At 36.7% G+C, this 23,678-nt stretch overlaps 1 protein-coding gene across 20 annotated transcripts in view; it reads right to left on the bottom strand.

Annotated features, from left to right (window-relative positions):
- Positions 1-112: 112 nt before the first annotated feature.
- The window catches only part of LOC109063761 (phospholipase D1-like), a 145,244-nt gene continuing 121,678 nt past the window's right edge, over positions 113-23,678 (bottom strand). For 10 of the 20 annotated variants that reach the window (XM_042731413.1, XM_042731405.1, XM_042731404.1 and 7 more), the window contains 26 exons: positions 19,491-19,655; positions 18,315-18,445; positions 17,951-18,096; positions 17,532-17,649; positions 17,254-17,319; positions 16,497-16,555; positions 16,316-16,408; positions 15,678-15,830; positions 15,259-15,409; positions 14,915-14,997; positions 14,280-14,361; positions 14,012-14,122; positions 12,267-12,476; positions 9,741-9,993; positions 9,268-9,396; positions 8,909-9,034; positions 8,217-8,335; positions 5,498-5,611; positions 5,213-5,323; positions 4,218-4,303; positions 4,016-4,129; positions 3,639-3,688; positions 3,355-3,489; positions 1,725-1,878; positions 947-1,061; positions 113-517 (listed from right to left, as the gene is read on the bottom strand). In XM_042731413.1, the coding sequence (XP_042587347.1) occupies positions 293-517; positions 947-1,061; positions 1,725-1,878; positions 3,355-3,489; positions 3,639-3,688; positions 4,016-4,129; positions 4,218-4,303; positions 5,213-5,323; positions 5,498-5,611; positions 8,217-8,335; positions 8,909-9,034; positions 9,268-9,396; positions 9,741-9,993; positions 12,267-12,476; positions 14,012-14,122; positions 14,280-14,361; positions 14,915-14,997; positions 15,259-15,409; positions 15,678-15,830; positions 16,316-16,408; positions 16,497-16,555; positions 17,254-17,319; positions 17,532-17,649; positions 17,951-18,096; positions 18,315-18,445; positions 19,491-19,635 (3,279 nt within the window). In that variant the 5' untranslated portion in view covers positions 19,636-19,655 and the 3' untranslated portion in view covers positions 113-292. Of the gene's footprint in view, positions 518-946; positions 1,062-1,724; positions 1,879-3,354; positions 3,490-3,638; positions 3,898-4,015; positions 4,130-4,217; positions 4,304-5,212; positions 5,324-5,497; positions 5,612-8,216; positions 8,336-8,908; positions 9,035-9,267; positions 9,397-9,740; positions 9,994-12,266; positions 12,477-14,011; positions 14,123-14,279; positions 14,362-14,914; positions 14,998-15,258; positions 15,410-15,677; positions 15,831-16,315; positions 16,409-16,496; positions 16,556-17,253; positions 17,320-17,531; positions 17,650-17,950; positions 18,097-18,314; positions 18,446-19,490; positions 19,656-21,191; positions 21,358-22,464; positions 23,116-23,678 lie in introns of those variants that run through there. The other 10 variants (XM_042731412.1, XM_042731409.1, XM_042731416.1 and 7 more) reach the window with 10 other exon arrangements.

Genomic DNA, 23,678 nt, shown 5'->3' with positions numbered 1-23,678 from the left:
CCCCAAGTTATTGTATTGTATATTTGAAGCATTTTTACCTAGATTAATCGTCAGGAAGATCTGAAAAGAACTATGCACATATAAAGAATAATTACTGGAAGAACAAAGTTAATTATTTACAACAGCTGCAGTGTCCATGTATATTTGATTAAGAGAGTTCAGTTATAAACCTACAGGGACAACAGACAGAGGAGAAAGGCAGAGGTAGTTTTTGCATGCTACTGACAGCACATATAGCATCATTAGATGACATGCATCAAAAGAGAGGACAGCCATTAGAGGTTCAAAGAGTCTATGTCCACAGCTCGATGGGCATGATTCCCTCTTTAGAGTTGAAGGAAGGGAAAAGGTTCTCTTCAGACAGAAAATACAAGGGAAATTGGACCAGAAAGCCTCGTATCTTCTTCAGTTCGGCACAGGCCTGTGCTGGGTCTTCTATAGCCATGCAAGGACGTGACATGTAGTCTCTCAGAATCTTATAGTTCAGGACTGCATCAGTGGGCAAACATCTGAAGACCTGCACAGATAGCCAGTGATAGTGACTATTCCCAATTAAGCATGTGTATATATATATATATATATATATATATATATATATATATATATATATATATATATATATATATATATATATATATGCTTCTATATACACACACACATACATACACAAATATATATATATATATATATATAATATATATATATACACCAGATCTGCAGCATATTTATCTAGACTGCAGAATCATTTCAATGATACAAAGGCAGAATCTGAGCACAAGTAAACATCCGGCTCTATTGACTGAGCCGGTTAATCACATTTCTAGGATCAGTGATAAAAGAAAGCTCTATACTAAGAATGAATTTAAGGCAATTTAGAGAGAATGGTGAGGAAGGTCAGTGCTGTGCTCTTCCGTTGGCTCTTACCTATTCTCAGTGATTTATTTACCTTGTCATACACACTGGCATTCTTGGCTGCAGTCACCATCCAGACATCCTTGTAGAATCGGTCACTGATGGGATCTCTGATGTCTATATTGTCTCCCAGCAAGCCAAGTACAAGTCTAAAAAAAAACATTGCTTTCACATTCAAAATAACACTTTGTAATGTAATAGAGCAAGAAATAATGCATGGTCAATATTTCACCAGAAAATCAAAAGAAAAAAATTTAACAGAAATTTTTTAGAACCGTATTTTAGGACAAAGATATATTTTATGCAGTGTATAATGCAGTACATCTGCATTATTGTCATAAGAATTAACACTTTCACAACAAAATTAGATTTTTTCCAATAAAGCAAAAATGAGTGATGTATTATTTAAACTGATTTGATTAAAAAAAGTGTATTAAATATGTTAACAGTATTTAGAGTATTTAGTTTAAAATTTGAATTTAGTGGCAATTTAGCTGCGTAATCATGAAGTAATGCCACAATGCCATAAAAAGTCATAAAGTACATGTAGGCTTAATTTTCTTAATGGAAAATGTCAAAATATATAATAATATGAACAAATAAAGCCAATGATTATGATTTTTTTTTTCATTGTGGCAAAAATAGTCATAAAATAGGCTTCAGTTATTTCATGAAAAATATGTCAAAATAGAACAGACATTTGTGGCATTCACCCAATGAATATGAATGATGTATTCCAAAGGACTGTAAAATCTTCCACTGCAAAGGGAAAAGCTGTTGTCATGTAGCTCACGTGTAACAGCAAAGCAGACCTGAAGCACTCCTCCCGTAGAGACAGAGCGAAGCTGCCAGCCTGATAACTCTCTCCATCCATGACAGAGGGCTGGAATTCTGTGTCTTCAACAACCACAGCCATTTCACTGTCTCTCTTCCCCAGCATGCTCCTGTCATTGATGTTTGCAGAGCCTAAGCAGATCACAGATACCTATCAGACACTTTCCCTTTTCCTACTATCATGGTTAATGCCTGTGGGGAGTGTGTTCTGGGTCTGCATTAGGGTTTGACCTCTACTGAGAGCCTCAAGGACATATCACTGAACAAGACTGAGATTTCTCATTTTTCTTCTTCAAAGCCTATTCATAAGGATAAGAGGATAATTGGAATTGATAAAGACAAACAGGATTTGAGCGACGTTAATGGGATTTTAATAATGCATTTGTGATGATCGAGGAGACAGGCGTGACTTTGCTTTTCATAAACATCTGTTGATGTTTGTTATTCTGCACATGTCCGCGTTTAGATGTGTTTTGTGTGAGTGCAGTGCCCCCTAGTGGCGACTAACAGCTTTACAGCTCGCAGATTTCAAACAACAGAACGTGCACCTGCAAGATCATCGTGTGCACAAACCTAATACATAATAATAATAATATATATAATAATATAATAATAAGTTTTAAATTTACATGCAATTATTTATTATTATGCATTGCCCATCCGTCCAGGGACTATATACAGGTCAATAATAATAATAATAATAGTTTTTTTTTGTTGTTGTTTAAAAAAAAAAAATTTATACTTACCAAGACTACCTTTGTATGGTCAAAAATGCAGTAATACTGTGCAAGATTATGAATTACAATTAATAATAATATTTTTATTTTCTTATTTTTTATAAATCTTGAAATGTAATTTATTCTTGTGATGGCAATGAAGAATTTTGAATTTTTACTCCAGTCTTCAGTGTCACGATAAATCAAAAATCATTCTAATACACTGATTTCATGAAGAAACAACTCTTATTATCAATGATGATAATTAAGCAGTTTTTGGTGCTTAATCTTTCTAGACTGTGATACGCAACCACTCAAAAGGTAAGAGTCAATCTTTTTTTTTTTTTTTTTTTTTTTTTTTAAATAAACAATAATGCAATTAATTCAACAAGGATGCATTAAATAATAATCAAACACCAAATCAAATATCAGAATGATTTCTGTAGGATCTTGTGACACTAAAGACTAAACCAATGGTTGCTCTGCCATCACAGTATGTATATATCACAGGATATATATTTAAATTAAAAAAATAAATAATTAAACACTAAATTTAACACATGTAAATATTTACTTAGAATTTCATTTTAAATATAAATTTTTATATATTTTTATATAAATAAACGATATAATTTATTATTAATTTTGCATTTAAATATGCAGCATTTTTTTTTTTCCAAAGATGTCTTATTAGTCATTTTTATCCAGTAAAAATATCATATGGTCACCTACTAAACTGAATATCAAGCAGGACGCCTCCACCTATGGTGCAGTTATTACACTGCTACTAATGCTTTCAAAGGATGATAAAGAATAAAATCTCTGAAAATGCCTGAGAACGACCCAATTTTACTTTTGTATATATGTGTGGGCAGTGGGCACAGTGTCTGACCAATAATGACAGTGCAGTCATCCACGATCATGAGCTTGCTGTGCACGTAAATGAGTTCAGTGACCAGACGCCCATCCAGGTCAGCATGAGTGCGCAGACTGCAGAAAGAGATGTACTTGATCCAGCAATCTGCCACTGCAGACAAACACAAATACATACATACATACTTTCTTCATCTTTGTCCTATTATAGAGAATTACAATCATGCAATCCACATTTGAGTGACACAATCTTAATGTTACGGCTACAGAGTGGTTTATACTTCTACCTACTAGTCTACTTACTCACACATTTGAGCCTCTCAATAATGGAGCGCTCCCCTCGGCACATTGTCCTGTAATGGAGAAAGAGGGTTTTCATTTTATCTACTTCCTGTCTTGCACCAATCATATGTCTTAAATCTTCTTCACCTGACCAATCACATCGCTCGCTGAACCCCAGTGACCACAGCACCCTCAGTGCTCCTCTTACTGTATCTAGCCTAGTGTTGAGGGTCCAAGCTGGGGCTGTAATGGTCTCTCTGTAGGCCGTGAGGAGCAGGGTCTGTTGTTTCCACATTACACACGTGTAATTTGCTGCAAGTGGCCGTTCAGGCTGCATTTTTACCCTTTTTTGTGGCAATTTGGTGATTACTGAAGACACATGTTTGCAGGGTTATTACCTGTAATTAAAGTGCATGATTGCTTTGATGGCTTGGCCCCCCCCTGACGAGATGTCACCTTCAAAGCCGGGCAGCAGGGGCATCACCACATAGACCCGGAACTTTTTCTTCTCCCTGTGGTCGAAATGAAATGTAGTTAGGTGTGCCCAGTGAAGTTTTTGTGTCATGTTTGTATACAAGTGAATCTATTGTCATGATGCACCTGTACGCCCGCAGGATCCTCTCCGTCAGTGCATCTCCAATGCTGTTGTGGATGGATTTGTCAGCACAACTGATGAAGAACTGGTTCTGAGAGATAAGGAGACAAAAGAGAGAAGGGAGAGAGCATGACTGGAAGAGAGATGTGCAGTGAAAGTAAAACTAAGGCCCTCTTTACCCTAGTGAAAAATAAATAGGCTCAAATGTATTTTAAATACATTTATTTCATGCAAAGGATACTACAAATAGATTTACATATTTATGCACTTAATAAAATAAACCTGCAATTACACTTTTAGTGCACTAAACTAAAGTCTGCTTAATTGGAACAACTAATTTTGTACTTAATGGACTTAAATTGTGAGGAAGTAATGCTGAAGTCCAACCAAAGATATACTGAAGTATATTTGATTGTGCTAAAGTGAAACTATTACAAGTACACTTTAAATATCTTGCATTTAAAGACGTATATTAATCAAAGATCATACAATCCTCATCAATAGTGACATTAAAACACATTTTAGGCTTAATATTCAGAAATATTCCAAATAAACGAATATTGCTATTGTTACACACACACACACACATAATATATTATATATATATATATATATATTATATATATATATATATATATATATATATATATATATATATATATATATATATATATACTATCAGAAATTATTATTATTATTATTATTATTATTATTATTATTTAGGAGCAGGTTCATTTATAATACTTTTATATTTATATAAAAGGACATTCAGTATTTGAGTGGAAATTTAAATAAAACATAACAAGAAATCTGCCCTGATATATGATAAATAATTTGATAGGTTTTAGATGAATAACTGGGTAAATAAAAATTCATAACATTTATGCATGGTTAAATAATATTTTAAGGAAAAATAAAACTTTTACTCTGCACTGAAGACCAGGCATAGGCCCTATCCCAAATTGTGCAGTTGATGTACATTTGTATTCACATATTTTACCTCTATGTAGATGAAATGTTTGCTGTTCTGGATGGCTGATACATAGGCTAAATGAATCGACTCCTCATGGACCTTCGACCCAATAGACCACTGGCACACTGACCTCAAAACTTGTTTGTTCAGGTTAGAATCAAAATAGATGGTTTCAACTATCACACAACATATTTATGACACATTAGTGCAAAGATGTATTCTGAAATGATTCTAGAAAAAAATATGGATAATTTCAACAATATTGGCAGTTCAAAGCAGTGCAAAGCATGTGGTTTGGTGGTGATATCTCACCTGAACATTAGCCTGTGTTGATTTGCCGCTGTACTCAGCTGGCACCATGGGTGCGGATAGAGATTTGGGCATGAGGCAGGGGTAGCACGTCGCCCCCGACCGCTTCTTCACCAGCTAGCAAATAAAAGGAGAGTTGATTGGGATCAGACAGAACGCCCGATGTTGACTCCAGAATCACACCCCTAAAGAGCGCTAATTACTGTGCTACATCCAGATAGCCTGTTGGGCTGACCATCAACCCCTGCCTGGTCCCTCCACTCCCCAGAGACAGAGCACTTGTTTGAGGCTGAATAAAAGTCTCTGCTCCTCTGTTTAGTCTTAGACAGTGCCGCTGATTACAGTAAATTGATGGCCGTGTGTGTGAAGGTTTTCCGAAAGTAGGTTTTTAATGGCTATTGTCCTAACTAGACTACACTCAGACTGTTTTCAACTGGGCCGGGAACATGGTTCAAAGGTCGTTTGAACATGAGACGGGCTTTGTTTCCTGGGAAACAAAGAAAACGATGTTGCCACCCTCTACCAATTATATGGAAGAAACAATATTTTTTTTAGCATTTTCAATGCTTTCCACAATATTTGGTCACATTAGTTTTGTTCTTGATTCATGTAGACTTTCTGTTCTGTTCTTTTCTATATAAAACAATGTCGCTACAACAAAAGACACAAAAAAATGTGTTGTCCGCTTAAGTTGGAGTTTCTTTGGAAGTTTTATTTTACTTGATGTTTTCACCCCTCATGAAGGAAGTGCTCGTGGTGCAAATTAACGAGCTGTACGCCATGTCAGCTTACACTGTGGGTAAGCGGTAATCTGGGCTGTGTGGTTATAAACAGATGGTTCTCAGGCAATTAACAACTGGCATAATGTGTTGATTAAAATCTGATGAGGGAGAACTAACATTAACTCTGCTCACGGGCTGTTGGCAGCTGCCCAAGCGATACTCATAACTCCAGTGACCTTGACAGTGAATCACATGTCTGAATCACCACAAAAAAAAAAAGGCTTGACTTCAACTAATTCAGTTTTTTTTTCTATATATTACAGGTACAGAACGTAAGCGTTACGTTTAAACAGTGATCATATGGTTGGAGAGTGGAGATTAGATGCTAATTCTAGCTCTGTGATAATAGTAGATAACTGCAAGTTAGTGGTGTAAAAATACATGATTACATATACAACAAAAGTTTGGGGTTAGTATGTGTTTTTATATGAAGCATCAAAAATATCAAAAGTGAAAGTAAAATATTTACAATGTAACAAATGATTTTTCTATATTAAATAAATTCTGTTATTTTAAACAGTTCAAAAGAATCCTTAAAAAAAATAAGTTTCTACAAAAATAACAGTTCTTAACACTGATTAATAATAATAAATATGACCCTGACCACAAAATCAGTCACAAGTCGCTGGGGTATATCTGTAGCAATAGCCAACAATACACTGTATGAGTCAAAATTATTGAGTTTTCTTTTATGCTAAAAATCATTAGGATATTAAGTAGGCTAAAGATCATGTTCCATGAAGATATTTTGTAAATTTTCTACTGTAAATATATCAAAACTTAAGTTTTGATTGGTAATATGCATTGCTACGGACTTAGATTTTTTTGCACCCTCAGATTCCAGATGTTTCAGATGAATCTCACTTTAAAAAAATTGACCCTTATGACTGGTTTTGTGGTCACAAATATTTTTTGAGCACCAAATCAAAACATTAGAACTATTTCTAAACAATAATGTGACATTAAAGAGTGGAGTAATGGCTGCTGAAAATTCAGCTTTGCCATCACAAGAATGAACAAGAAGACAACATTTATTTTAAATCGCAATAATATTTTACAAAATTTATGTTTTGACTATTTCTGATCAAATAAAAGCAGCCTTGCATAATAAATGCATTAAAAAAATCCAATGGCAAACTTTTGAATGGTAGTGCATTTATATACACTACCTATACATATGAAAAGTCATCTAATACATCTCATAAAGCCTTCCACACAAATCACCGACAGGATTGTTCCCACTTTACAACACTTTCTTTGAGATGAGTGGCATTCCCTAATCAGCAGCAAAAGATATAAATGAGACTAATCTGTCTTTGAGCCGTAAATTCTCATTTCCACTAAACACCTCATCAGAGGCATTCAACTGGCTTTTGTTTGTCCTCCTCTGCCGCACACACACCTGGCTTCCTCTCCTTTAATTATTCACCAGCAGAGTGTCTGATCGGTAGCCAAGCCTGAAATATGACTGGCATAATCCAAAGGAAATCATACAGGCCTCAAACCAATTCAATTACTGAACAATCAAAGTAAAAAGGCCTCTAATTGCTCTAAAAGGGGGCTGAGAGTGCGGGCGGCCATTGAATGCTGACAGCATTCAGAACAGGACACAATGAGCAACTGCAGGGGGTGCTAAGCTCAAGCTAATAAAGATGGTTTTTCAAAAAGACTTGAGAGAGGTTGGAAACCTCGGCTTCCTGCATGCTCTCTGATCTTTAGTTCTTACAATTAGACTTCTGAATGGAGGTGGTATTTGTGCACCTTCTAGCAATTTAAAAAAGCTAATTTTTCTGGACATTCATGAAGATATGCTTATACTGCATAACAAACAATACAATATACCCAGTTCACGTTGTAACGCTCTATTATAATACTTTCAAATGCATAACTCCCTCAGGTGAGAAGGAGGAGAATCACTGAGAATGTATCTAATTTCTTACCTTTGTAAAGTTCCACCTCTGAATGAAATGTCGTGCAATATCTCTTGCAGCCTTCCCATGAACCAGCACCCCAATATCATGCCAAGGCATCCGTGGTGTCTTATACCTGTCAATGAAATCTAACCAGAGAAAAATAAAGAATTATAAATCCAAAAAACATTAGCCGAATCATTATACAGAGATGACGGACAGGGCTTTTGAAGCCATCACAGTGTGGTCTTTCTCTTTCAATGTCTTTGACGATGCACAAGCATCTTAAGAGTTATTTCACTACATTCTTCTATCAGACTCCTCCATTCTCCTGCTGTCTCCTACCTGGTTGGCAGTATGTGCAAAACCAGGACTTCATATTCACAAAGCAGAGATGCAAAAATGAAGTTATCTCCCTCTGGCAAGAGAACAGAGCTGGGAAAATAACCCCACACCAACTACAGAATGGGATTGTTGGAAACAACTTCTCTGTCTTCTTTACCTCATTTCTGTGTTGGAGGGATTGCTTCATTTGAGATATCAAAGAACGTGTAGTCTAGTTGTCATTTTTGTCTGTCTTGTTTGCTAGTTTGTTTTTGTCTTAAGGCCTAATACGTTACTGTTTCAAAAAACATTTAAAAAAAGAAGATATTTTGGCTGTGGGCGTGGGTTGTGATATTGCAGATGTGCTTTTTCTGGGGATTAATTAAACTGTTTCGTACCATCAAAAGGTTTGTTGAGTTTGACCCAGTCTTTCAGGATGAAGTTGCAGTAGTCTTTGCCATGCCAGAAACGAGTCTCTCCACAGAGTTCAGTACTGCCTATGTAGCTTCTTAGTGAACTAGTCTCTAAAACAGACAGACAAGAAAAAATGCATTACACAGATAAACTGATATGACATAACAACTCATATATATTATATATCTACTTATAAAGATTGATTAGATCTCATAGCTGTGTCATGTCGGCTTCAGTGAACAAGGTTTAGTTGTGTGTGCATAAATGTACTGTATATACACTGAATTGAAGTGTCAGTATATGCATGTCACACAGATGTGTTTGGTTGTATGCGAGTACTTACCGTAAGGCAGGGGGAGAGAGTGATGCAGGCCGAGAGAGTATGAATCGCTGGAATGCAGAGAAGAGCTCTTGGTGTAATATTCCCGAGTGAACGGTGTCCTGGAATTAAGACTAATCCTACTGTAATGTTCTGCACACAGAACACACACAAACACAGCCTCTGTTATGTAACAGCAAAACACTTGTTATATTCATGTCAAATTCTATTACTGGACAGTGGACACTTTATGGTATTTGCGCCCTCAAAGGTAAATAATGTCATTTTTGCACTGCTATCAGCACCAAACAGAAAAGTTTCTCAAAACAAGTTTTAAAAAGTAAAAAAAAAGGTGTCAGCTAAATTACTAAAATGCTGGATAATAAAATTAAATAAAATTAAATTAATCAAGAATATGTAAGTTAAGTATATAAAATATATCATATCTCCATAACCTTGAGTCTGATGTCACATTTATTTTGTTAAATTCCTCTTACTGGACTCTGTTCCATCAGAGCTGTGGTGACTTTTCTCTGAGGGGGTTCTTAGCAGTCTTCCTGTGGGCAGGTTGAGGTTGTTTTCTCCCTGTTCCTCCACTAAAGGCAAAGTTAAACTTGCACAGACCTCTCCTGAATCCTCCACTGAGCCTGAATCTCCTGCTCTCCCTGCTCCTCCTTCTCCAGTCTGAATTTCTTCGACCACCACGTTGAACTTCATCTCCTCACCCTCCTCCACTGTGGCAACTGACTGCTACAGGACAAAAATCAACACATACTGTATACAGTATGTAATGTAACACTTTTGTTTTTAATAAGCTGTGAGGCTGCATAGCAATAATTCTAGTATGCACTAAAAGTATGTACTTTGCTGATGATCAAAACGCATTTTAAAAATGAACACAATTAGGTTCATCTATTTAATAACTGCTTTATCAAATAAATCCATTAAAACATTTTAAAGCTTAAAGGGATAGTTCACTCAGAAATATAAATTCCATTATCATTTATTCACCATCATTTTGTTCCAAACAAACGACTGTGGAACATGAAAAAGATGTTTTGAGAAATGCCTCAGCGTTTCTGTCCATATAATGGAAGTCAATGGCCACTAAGATATCATTCTTGAAAATATCTTATTTTGTGAATGAACACATTTTTATTTTTGGATGAACTATCCCTTAACTTTACCCAAACCATTTATTTAACTTTAGATATACATGACATGGCTATTAATTTACATGATTTATCCATTCCTATATATTATGTATTTACAGTTTTTTCCATTTTTCCATTGTGGGAACAATGATGCTCCAACACAATGTTTTGGTATGCTATTTTAAACATACTATCTGACATGTATTGTATCTGCCATGATTCTGTCTACACTGTCTAGTATTCTTTTTAAAAAATTAGTCCAAATTCTCACTGGTGCACAATCCAGGGCCAAAGAACCAAGAACACACACACACTCTGTACCATTAAACAATGAAAAGGTTCCATGCTATCTATATGGCTGGCACATCAGGCTAGCTGTCAGCATGCAGTATGTAAGGAGCGGTAATGGCCACCCATGCGGCATCAGCCCAACGAAGCTATGACTTAACGATAGTATAAGTGACTCCAGTCTGCTGCGCAGAGTCTGAACGAGGGTAAAATGCCCTCTGATGTGTTCGAGTTAATGGCTCATGGGGGATCATAGTGCCCTCGACTTGACAAATGGCAAATGTCAGAGCACTATTCTCCTGGTGGGCATAATTTTATTAAGTGCAAATATCACTGTGCTCCTTAGGAGACGTTTTGAAAGGTTAGACCAACAGCTGTAACAGTTTCATGTATATTAGCAAAGATTTTACAGTTGAGGAGCCCCGGATTGATAGATACAGTCACTCAAGCATGCTAAGAGAAGCCCCTTAGTAAATGCAATAAGTGCCTTCATCTGGGTTCAAATCATGTTTATTTAAAAGCTCAGACCCATATTTAATGACACAATGGCAGGCAGGTAGGCAGCAGGCCGGGAGAGGTGGCATATAGACGAAATCAAGCTCCCATTTAGTGGCCCCAGTCATTTGTTGACTCACTCATCCATGCAGGGCCTTTATGTTTAATGCAGCTCTCAGGGGGGAAGGAAAGGCCCAGCGAGAAGGACTGGAATTATCAACCACAGGCCCTTCAAGGGTGCCCCAGATGCTCTGTAATTGCAATTTTACGTTTGCTCGTTGGAAAAAGAAAAGAATAAGAAGGCAGAGGCCCTGAATCCCCCGCCACAAAATCAATCCCAGTAAGCATACAGAAATGCAGTCTGGACCAGTCCTTTATGAGCACCATTGTTAGAACGGCTACAAAATATAAATCACTCCAATTTTAGTTTAGGTCAGCTGTCAATGCTTTCAAGTATGAATCACAGATCAATACAATTACTTCATAACATAACACACAAATAAATATGCAGCGGTCCTACAGATGAATTAACATTACATTTTAATGTAATCTAAATAAAAGATGTTACTTTCAGTACTGACTGGCGCATGGTACACACGTTCAGAGGAGGCTTTAGCATCTGTCAGGTGCGTGTCGACTTCCCCCATTGAGGTCTTTGACAGATATCAGAAACACCCAGCTGGCAATACGCATGACATGTTGACAAACATTGAGGGGCCACTGTGGGCTATCACTCTCAACAGGTCACATTTACAAGAAGTTTATTCCTGTCCAATTCACTTACGCCTCTGTGCCTCTGATATCATCCATTTCTGAAGAGTGGAGTAATAGCTGCTAAAAATCATTTTTGCCATCATATAAATAAATTACAGTTAAAATAACATTATAAATCTATTAAAAATATTCATTAAAATAGAAATGCTATTTTTACTAATTGTAATATTATTTGATAATGTAACTATTTTTACAGTATTTTTGATTAAATAAATGCAGCCATTGTGAGCAAAAGACACTTAAAAAAAAAACTTTGAAAAATTAAAAAAATAAATAAATAAATAAAAAATCTTCCTGATGTGGTTGTCTTACATGAGTGAGGCTGGGGGATAGAGCAGGACTGTGCTGAGGGCTTCTTCTCACACTTCCCACATCAGTCAGTCGGTGTTGGGAATCATCCCATCTTCCGTAGGCCAGGTCAATCCCTCCCAGAAAGGCGAGTGACTGGTCAATCACCACCAACTTCTCATGGTGAGCCCAGAGCAATGCTGTGGAGGGCATGTGATCAGGGTGTCGGATGACCTGTCAATCAATAGAGATGGGCAACTTGTCAGGTTCCTTTTCTTAACTGCACAAGATGCTGGGCAATTCTTTATTGAAGAACAATGAAGAATAAAGTTTACAGCTGTTGTACTATTTCTTGTATGTTTGTTGTGCACATTATACTATTTACATACTTCAGTTCCTGCACGAAATTAATGCTTTTATTTAGTGAGGATGCATTAAATTAATCAAAAGTAACAGTAAAGACATTTACATTTCAAATAAATGCTGCACTTTTGATCTTTCTATTCATCAAAGAATCATGAAAACAAATGCATCAGGGTTTCCACATATTGCGCAGCACAACTGTTTTCAATGTTGATAATAATAAGAAGAACCAATTAAGCATATATTAGAATTCTGAAGGATCATGTGACTCTGAAGACTGGATTAATGGCTGGCTAAAAATCTTTGCCATCACAGCAATAAATTACATTTAATAAATGTAATTAAATAATAATAATAATAATAAAAAATATGTTAAAATAGAAAATAGTTCTTTTAAATTGTAGTAATATTTCACAATATTATGTTTTTAACTGTATTTTTGATCAAATATATGCAGATTCGGTGAGCAAAAGAGACTTCTTTCAAATACATTTTAAAAATCATACCATCCCCAAACCTTTGAATGGTACATAAAATACCCACATGACGTATTATATGTCAAAATATGCAACAAACATGAATATGAGGACATATGTAATCAATCAATGAAGATTGAATATGTAATCAATCTTTCAAACACATAGATTTTACTAGACTAACTTTAATAAACTCTTTTGTCAGTTGACCAAATTTCCCAAATATCAGCTGAAGAAATACAGCCGTCCCTAAGCCAAAAATAACACCACAATGTAGATGGTGTCAACCTTTGTGTGAAACAGCTGCGTCTCCACCAGCTTTGGCGAAGCCTCCGGAGGATGCCGCCCCTGGCAGGTGTTTCTACACCAGCAGGGCCCAGGAATACCTCCACCCAGCTGCTTCGCCACACACATCCTTGGGGTGTGGATCCCAAGCCACTTTCCAGTGTCACTCCTCTGCCTAGACTCAACCAGCGCTCCAATAAGATAATGTGACGGCACGTCAATCACGCACCGGCCTGGGGTGCTACGGTGATGAATACCACAGCGTTATGGTGCCACAGAAGCTCTGTGGCACCAGGGGAGAAAGCAGACTTGCCGCCTCAGGCTCTTATGGAGACGATCGGCAAGGAAGAACCTGACCATCTCCAGACACAATCCGTAGGGTTCCCAACACAGCGATCCTCCTTATTCTACTATAGAGAAATATGGCAATGTCCAAACATGATCTAAGTAACATGCGATTCCTGTGTCCGGAGGTAGTGGGCACACTGGGTACTCTCGTGCTTTCTATGATTTGTTTTGATTGATTAGTTCTTGGAGAGATGTGTGTAGACGTAAGAATGGGAAGCTGATTCGGAGAGACGGGTCCCCTCTGTAATACTGTCAAGTTTCTGCTTTTGACAATGTTTGACATACTGATCGACTCACCCTGATATTAGAGTGAAGTCCCATCAGGGTCTTCTTTGTGTACTCGCTGTTGAGACCCATCACTACCTCAACTTCTTTGTAGAGCAGGACAAATATCTTCACACCTTGTTGCTGAGTTGACAAAAGACAAAATATCATTAAACAACTTTTGGACTGGAAAACTAAAGAGAACTGGGTGAACTGCGAGGTGCAACGTAATATATATGGATGTGTGAGAGGTAAAATGAAACTGGCTGAAGTCCAGATTTGAGCAGGTGTTCAGACTCACTGCTTTCCGCTTGAGGACATGGTCTAATCTCCACATGTTCCCGTCTACTACCGGCCGTTTGAGGAAGATTTCTGGGCTTAACCTGAGGGCCATATCAAAACCAATCAATGCTTTGACAACTTCTATACAACTTTCATTCTTTATTTCTGTTATATTAAAGTGATAGTTCACCCCAAATTGGATTTTTGTCACAATTTATTCAGCCTTATGCTGTTCCAAACATGTATGGCTTTGTTTATTTTATCAAGCACAAAAGATACATTTTTAAAGAACATCTTGGTAACTCTTTTCAAAATTCTTCTCCACAGAAAGAAAGTCATATGGTTTAGAACAACAGGGTCAGTAAATAATGACAGACATTTCTGTTTTTGATCAACTATTTCTTTAAAAATGTATACTTGTTTGGTTCAGTAGGTATTGTTAAAAAGCCAGTGAAACCACCGTACTACAAAACCAGTCATGTATTATTCTCCTTTTGTACAGCATCTCAGTCCAACTTTGAGAAAATCAAACTGCCGTCACAAAAAAATCACAATGGTACAAAACACGGTACATTAAAATGTGAGACATAAGCGCTCACAGAGTTGTAAAAGCGAGGTACATGGGGAGTAATTGAAGCTGATTCTAATCTGTACCACCAGGCTGTGATGAAGATTTCCTCCTTTGCTCCTTCCAGGGCATCAGCTATGGCATCAAAGTATCCAGCTGCGTTGACAAATTCAAAAGGAGCATAGGGTGCTTCATTTAAGAACTGTGTCGGTACTTCACAGAGATTTAAGAGAAAACGTACTAGTAAGTGTTTGCTCACATGTCGGCACAAAAAGAACAAAGAATAAGGGACTAGCTGAATTGATTTTAAATATATTTTAAATATATAAAATTTAATTATATTTAGAAAGAAAGAATTCAGTCTTCTATAGTTTTTCAAATGGGCTATCACAATATATTTAAATAATAAGTGTGAAAGCAAATTTTCTTACCATTTTAAAGAAGTGTTTTCTCTAACAGGTGTGAAAGACCCATGGCGGTTTTCCCTCAGAAAGTCCTGTCCGAACATTTGAGAAAACTCATCTATTGAGTGCCCCCACCAACGAGCCTGCCTATAGGTGGAGCACTTGATAGTAAGCGCCCTGTCCAAAAACAAAATGCTGATTAATACTTGTTTTCGTCATTACAAAACAAAACCAAAAATTCACTTTTGTCTCGTTTTCCAGTAAAAAATCTAAAAATCCTTCTTAAACAATCCCAATTTATATATGTATATGTATATGTATATGTATATGTATATGTATATGTATATGTATATGTATATGTATATGAAGCTTCTGAAAGCATGTTCAATAACAATAATTGCATGATGAAATAGCTGAAATATAAAACACATTTTCCTCAACCTGCCTGCAAAGATTCTCAATTGTGACTCCATGCCTGACTCCGGTCTCCCTGGTCCCTATTTTGATGTGAAATCCCTTATCGTAAAGAATCACGGTGCCTACTTGGCCATCCTCTGGCCTCATGTAGAGAACAAAGGAGTCTTTTACCACCAGCCATCTGAAAGATGAAGCAGTCACCACATGAGAGCTGAAACAAGAGGGAGAGCTTTGGGAAAACATCATAATAACCTAAATAAGTAAACAACCGAAAATGAAGACATGCCATGACCCAAAGGCTCAGCAAGGCCGCAATCCGAGAAGTAAAATTCAATTGGGGCTGAATCTTTCAGTGTTTGTTTTTAAGAGCCATGTGAATTATGTAAGTGTAATGTTACTGTAGCTGCTTGTCAAAGAAAAAACAATAACACTCCTGTCCGCACAGATGAAGATAGTTCAACATCAGCATCTGTTATTCACCAATATTCATTTCAGGGCTTGGTGTTCTTACTTGTGAAACCATAAAACAAAGATCACGCACTACTGAGTGAAGTGTTTTTCTCAGAAAGATATTATGTCCACATTGTGAAGAAAGGTGAAGAATAAAAATGAGTTTTCATCACAGTATTATGATTTCCTGAGTGTAACATGTAAACCAGTTCTCACCTTTTGGACCACCGGTAACAGACGCTGTTGGATCCGCACCAGTAACACACAGGGAATGTGTTTCCTCCTGATTTCTTTAAGATCAGACCTTCACTTTTGTCAAAGCAAATAAACATATACATGAACAAACACAAATCAAGGCCATATTTAATTTTGCACTTCACTATATGTACATTCTTACATTCCTTTTGGTCCGAGATCCTGAATAAATGAGATTTGACTCACTTCCAGAAATTCAAGCTGAAATAAAATTCAATTCGCATCAGTAAGCCTCAATCCAGCTTTGTGGGGAATGTATATGAGCCATACACCAGTTTAATTTCTTTGAAACATTTTAGTTATGGTGACTAAAATGAAGTACAAATTGGCATCTGCTTTGTACAGTCCAGTTCTACCTTAATAATTAGCCAGGAAAGTGTGAGGTGAAAACTGAGGCAGGGGGCGAATGTTTCCGGGTACAGGTAGTCTTTAATTAGTCCTGCAAACGAATGCTAATTATGTGACTGTCAGAGAATTAGCCTGTGAAGCACTAAGCTAAGTGTGGAATCACCTCTCAGAGGCTTTCTCTACAAAAGAGCCTGTTTTAATGAGTGGGGACACAGCAGGTAGAGTTCCTTCCAGAACCTTCATTCTGCCATCATGTGACACAATGGTAACTGAACATTTTTTTTTTAACACTAGCGCGATTGCCAGACAATAGCACTGTACAGATAGATTATTTTAGAAAAATATGTGAGTAAAAATTGGTTATACAGTCATTATGTCCTCATTATGCACTAACAGAAAGTTCCATATAGTATTATGCTATTTTGGGCATGGTAGCATGATGATAACACTATTATTTCATGCTGTTTGATTATTCCATAATGCCATTATATTACCATCACATGGTACCTGCAATAGTACTTTTTGTAAGGGTACAGACAGTTGTGACTTACAGTTGCAGGATGTGTCCTGTATAAATGCCTTTTCAATATATTCCTCAGATAATCCTCAAGTTGCAGCTGTTAGAACAAAACAAAGATTGAAACACTGAAATAAGCATGTTTAAATACAATTAGAGCAAAAACTTTATAGCATAAACTAAATGAAGCAATCTTTTTAAGTCAACTTTTACTTTTAATTTAGTCATTTTGCAGACACTTTTACCCAAAGCGACTTACAATTGGGGGAGCAGTATACCAATATTGATTGAACTGAAAATAAAAGATGTAACTTTTCTGCTGATGAGCTGTTCCTCCTTGACGAGGGCATCAGGTCTTCGTGGTAATGTTGGGATGTGTTCTCCATGAAACAGTTTATGGCCTTTAAATGACCTCCTTTTGACTGAGTAACTGTCAAAAAGAGGAAACCTGACTGTCAATATTTGTCAAGATTTGGGTTGTGTGTCCATGAAAGCACCTCTGATTTGATTAACTGAGAGGTAACAGTGCAGTGAGGCTAAGAAAAGGGTTTTTTGTAGGTCTCAGGGGCGCTAACAAGAATACATCTGGGACAAATTGAGTACACCCAACTGAAAAATGAAAACACTCAGCGGCACAAAAAGCAATGGGGCGGATTGTGTTTTCAAGGCTTGTGGTGTGTTTGTGAGAGAATGTATGCATATAGAGATGAAATTAGTAAAGCACATCTTACATTCGGCTTGGCAGGGGGATTTTTAAGAGGGCCCTGAATTTGAGCAGCTCCTGATGAAGTGCCTGGAAGTGCTTAAAACGACGCTTGATTTTCCACTTGAAATCTCCATGGCTCAACTCTATCGTATACAGGTTGGGATTCAGCACCTTTGAGTGGATCAATTCAAGAAACAAGACTGATGTAATATATTTGAATACATATTTAATCATAAGACATGTTACATATGTATACATAAAACATTAAAATACTTCATACTATTGTTTTTATCATATTATCCTGTTATTAAAATAACATTATAGTTCTAAAAATTGTTTTAGAGCATCTTAAGTGTTAAGTGATTCATTTGTGATCCCATTTTTATTACCCTTGTAGATGTGAATCGCTCCACCTCTGTCACTTGTACTTGGATTGGCACTTCTTCAAGAAATATAACACCATCCAGGGACTTGAATGGAAGAAAGCTGTATATTGCTTGAAAGGATATGTTCCTTGGTTCTGAAAACAATCATAATATAGAAATGTTAGTGATCATATCTCAAGGGAGATCAATGAGAAAACACTGACACACACCTTGATGGTGTGGTAATCATTCAGACTCATGTTGGCCTTGTATTTTAAAATGACTGATAACATCTTAGCAATCTAAAGTACAGCTACTTTAGAAATAGTTTGTTTGGCTTTTCATCTTTTGAAGTTTTGCAGTAATGTCATGGAGAGGCTCCATTTGATTGTCAGCAGGATAGCGATTGAAGACTCCAGCTGGAGGTGTATAGTTATGGTGTGTGTGCTTTGGAGTTTCTCAAAGCTAAATCTGCTCTGCATCAGATAATGATTTTAGTAAGTACGTGCTTTTACCTGCTGAAATTAACATGTTTGTTCCTGGTAATATTAATGAACACATACTGCTTTAGCAGTGAGCATAAGTTGCACTTTCTGTGAACAGGGTACAAAACAGAGCTTGAAATCTTTTTCAACATACAGTATGGTCAGTGAGGAGCTTAACATTCAGGACAAAAAAATTGATCGTCAACCTCAGGAGGTCAAAATAAATATTATATGAGCTGGATTTTCTATTTATTTTATATGAGGTTTGCAATTTTTGCAACACTGTTACCAAAATCTGTGACCTTTAAATACAGTATATACAACACTTGGATTTATCTAGCAATAAATATTTAATAAACACTGGAATTCAAGTTATAGGATTGCGTATTTAGCCTAAATTCACTTAGTTACATGTAGGTGCTGTTTGGGGTCAAATTTTAATTTATAGTTATTAGATCAATTTATATTTACCATGAATTAAGGGAATTTTTAATTTTTTTTTTCTAGCGGTAACTTGTACAAAAGAGTTGCAGTCAGTATTTAGTATCAGCTGTGTGTTTCTATTGCACTGCACTGCTCCAGCATCTCAAAGTCCAATATACAGCTGTCTGAGTCACTTTCCTTCTGACATACAGCAACTACAGCAGTATGCTGTGAGGTCAGCTGTCCTGTGAGGTCACTGATGAAAGTGAGGACACAGTACTGTGCAGGTTACCTCCACAGAGGTCAGTATGGCCACTTAAGTCCAGCTCCTCTGGGTCGTCTTGTAGGTCATCTTGGTCCAAGCTGCCAGAGAACTGGCTCATGACAGACTCCAGTCGCTCCAGTTTAGGAGGCCCTTGACGGCCCCTGAGAGACATTTTCACTTAAAGGCTTTCATCTACAAAAACAATTAACATTATTTCACCACAGCATACAAATACAAGACTAATGTATGAATTGTATAGTGCTTTTGTGATAATAATAACAATAATAATAATAATAATAATAATAATAATAATAATAATAAGAAGAAGAAGAAGAAGAAGAAGAAGAAGAAGAAATATTTTATTAGTTATACACCGGTATTTGTCATTAGTTTTGCTGTTGGTAAGCTAATTTAAACACAATAAATATTTGTTCCCATAACCATTTACTTAATGCAGACACCCCTTCAAATCATTTAGCTGCATTTCAGTGTTTTGTCTGCTAAATTATATGCATAAATACCTCATGTTCAGATTTTTTCCGGTCACTGATAATTGCCCCATATGCGAAATGCATGAAATATGGATTTAATATCACTTGGCTGGTTGCAGCACTTCGGTATTTATATGAGGGGGAAATCTGTTAATGAGGGGCTCCTCCCCTGTCTCCTGACCGGCTCCAGAGCCAATGGCCCAAATGCAAAGTGACAGACAAGTCATCAAAGAACATGGAGATGTAATGTCTTGTGATCCCAGAAAGTGTGACAGACATTGATTTTTTTGCAATCTGACGGTACATGCAATGATAAAAGAAAGGAAAGGTCAGGGTCAAATGGCATGAAAGTGAGGAAATGGCTGGATATCACGCAATGTCATGGGCCACAAACCTTTTCCGCAACTAAATAATACAAGTAACATATTTTATGAACTTTATGCCTGTTATTAAAAACAGCTGTGCTATACGAAAGTGCATTCATTTATTTTAAACCCGTTCACATGTGAGTTTAAAATATCCTAGCTGAGCCCCCAGGGTTGATTTTTTTAGGCGACCATTATTTTAGAATGTATAGCCTTATTGTTTCCATGGTGACGTGTCATGCTTGTCATGTAACACAATGCAGCCACAATAGCACTTTATGAAACTAATCTGTACATGATATTAATATGTCATCAGATTATATTTGTAAGGATTATTGCTGCTTACATCAGCACATATTTTACAAACTATAAATGTATGGTTTTGCTAGTACTTATGTGTATTTAAATGTCTGAAACCTAAACTAAGTTAAAGGTAAAAACCTCAGTAAAAGCGAGGAAGCAGATTTGAATGCAGCAGTTGATGACGTGACGCACTGAACGTTCTAATCATACCAGTGTGATCGTAGGCTTCAGGGACCAGCCAAGACTGATCATACCGGTGTGAGCGTACGCTCAAGCACAGTTAACAGAAAATATTGTCTACACTAATTTGAATAATAGATTGTACATTAAAATGATTGGAATAATCTTTTTTTTTTTTTTGCAACAAATCTGTTACTTTTGTTTAACATTTTAAGAAAAATCGAATTAATAAATTAAAAAATTATATATACACACACTGTAGTTATTTTATTTTATGCCTGTTTCAGTATTTTACTTATTAACATTTTTTTTTTTTTAATTCCAATTTGTGTCAAAGTGAGAGAGAAAGCAAAAAAGAAACGCAGAGATTATTTTGTGCTTCATTTCACCTGTCATTGCTCCAGTAAGACTGGGAATCTTCCTAATGGCCATGGCAAGGGGCCAATGGCTGCAAGGAGGGGGCGGAGTCAAACACACATGTGATTTCCTCTCCCAGAAAGATATTAACATTGGCAAGATAAACGTGGGCAAAGGGCAGAGGTGTAACTCCTTTACCTAGGACAGGTAGTACAGACAAGTCAATACATTTATCTTGACACCAGTCTTATGAGCTCAAGACCCTTGAGGTGAGACCCTTGAGCATGACACCCAACCCCCAACTGCTACCCAGGCGCAGCAGCATTGGCTGCCCACTGCTCCGGGTGTGTGTTCACTACTGTGTGTGTGTGTGTGTGTGTGCACTTAGATGGGTTAAATGCAGAGCACAAATTCCGAGTATGGGACACCATACTTGGCCACACGTCACTTCACTCACATCACTCAACTATATATAAATATGTATATATATATAAATGTGTGTGTGTGTATTAATTGAATGCAACTTTTTAAAACTGTGGTTAATAATGTCCTTCTAATATATTTTGTAATGTTGTAAGGAAAGAAAATTTTAGACACCTATATTTTTAAAATGCTCCACAAACATTGTTGGTCTTTAGCTATATTGTTAATTTTTATACATCTATTAAATACTGACATGGTATTGCTCTCTGCTTAAAAAAATATTTAGTCTAGCTTGATAAATTTCTCAATAACAACAGCTGAATTAATTTTAATCAACAATTATTCAGTCTGAGATCAACAGAGAAAGATACTTTGTTATTGTCTGTTCAAAATGTTAAAAATTAAAAGACAATATTTTTTGCTTTGCACCCAACTGTGTATCACTGCGGTCATTCAGGTAATATAACAAAGTTACTGTAAAGTATACGCAATGCTCTTGATATGAGAAACACACATGACAACGAGTTTACTGGATTAGATTGGATCTGTGGGGGATCCAAATTCATACATTTATTTAGGCCGCAAATTGTTCATGATAATCATATGTGTGTGACAACTGCAATGTTAAATAAGGTTATTAGTTTGTGGTGTAATTAGACAGGATGTGAGTCTTCATTCTATGACAGTACAAACGGGACAGAGGCAATTCATTAAGCAGGTAATAGAGCACATTATTGTGCAAATATTCTGCATCAGACTAAATCAATCACCACTATAACTGCACATTCTTTCATTAAAGTGAATTACAAAGCTGGAAGAGGGGAAAAGATTGGAGCTTGGAACAGCAGGAAGGCAAACTAAGAAAATATAGAGAGTTCTTACCTCATTTTGAAGCCCGTGGAGGAAGAACGCTTCTCCTGACTCTCCTAAGAGACAGGAGATTGCAACAGGTTGCAACTACTCTGCTTCTAAACTCTCTGTGGTAACTCAGATAACTGATTTCTGTTAACTTGAGGAGTTTCAGCACTGTTACCCTCTTTGAATTATGACAGCAATATGACTGGACAGTTCCATTCACGGCTCTTACAATGTATCATCACACCATAGGGGAACAAGGGAAGGGTTTCACTGCACGCTCAAAGCCCCTATTGATAGTGCAAAGCTCTGCCACTGGTGCGAGTGTTTGTGTTTGAAATGTTTGTACCAGGAATCAGACAGCTACAGCTAATCTCTGTGATGTCATCCCTCATGAGATGGGGACTGGTGGAGGACTGGCCGCAGTGCTATTTGTGTTGCTGTGTGAGTTGTGTTGTGTCAGCGGTTCAAGAGAAGTCGGACAATCATCATTATGACAGAGTTTGTGTATTCAGGGTGTATTTTCTGAGGTAAACACAACAGGGGGATCAATAACAATAGGGTGGATATGATAAAATGGCAGGTGACTCTAGATAAGCCTACACTGTAAAAAAAATCTGTGACATTTACGGTAAAATACCAGCAGCTGTGGCTCCCAGAACTTCACTGTTAAAAATATGGTAAAAACATTTTAGGTTTTACAGACTTAACTTAAAGAGTTACTCCACCGCAAAATGGAAATTTTGTCATTAATCACTTACACCCATGACGTTCCAAACTTATTAAAGCTTCGTTCGTCTTCAGAACACAATTTAAGATATTTTGGATGAAAACCGGTAGGCTTGTGACTGTCCCATTGACTGCCAAATAAATAACAGTGTCAAGGTCCAGGAAAGTATGAAAAGCATCGTCAGAATAGTCCATCTGCCATCAGTGATTCAACCGTAACATTATGAAGCGACGAGAATACTTTTTGTACATGAAGAAAACAAAAATAACAACTTTATTCGACAATTCCTCTCCTCTGTTTCTCTCTAAATCAGCGTAGCGCCATTTTGGCAAATCTGAGCAGTGCGCAGGTGGTGTACGCTCTTTGTCAGAGAAAAACATTTATTTCATAATGTGAGTTACCCCCACTTTCAATTGTTTTACTTCGATGAAAGTTTAGAATTGTATTAATTTTTTGAATGAAAGATCAAAAAGATAAATGATGCGGATTTATTTTCACAGCCTCCTTTGCT

Source organism: Cyprinus carpio, chromosome B9, assembly GCF_018340385.1.
Source record: "Cyprinus carpio isolate SPL01 chromosome B9, ASM1834038v1, whole genome shotgun sequence".
In the NCBI taxonomy this organism is placed as follows: Eukaryota; Metazoa; Chordata; class Actinopteri; order Cypriniformes; family Cyprinidae; genus Cyprinus; species Cyprinus carpio.
The sequence above is the reverse complement of the archived record's forward strand: the minus strand, read 5'-3'. Positions and strand labels throughout refer to the sequence as shown.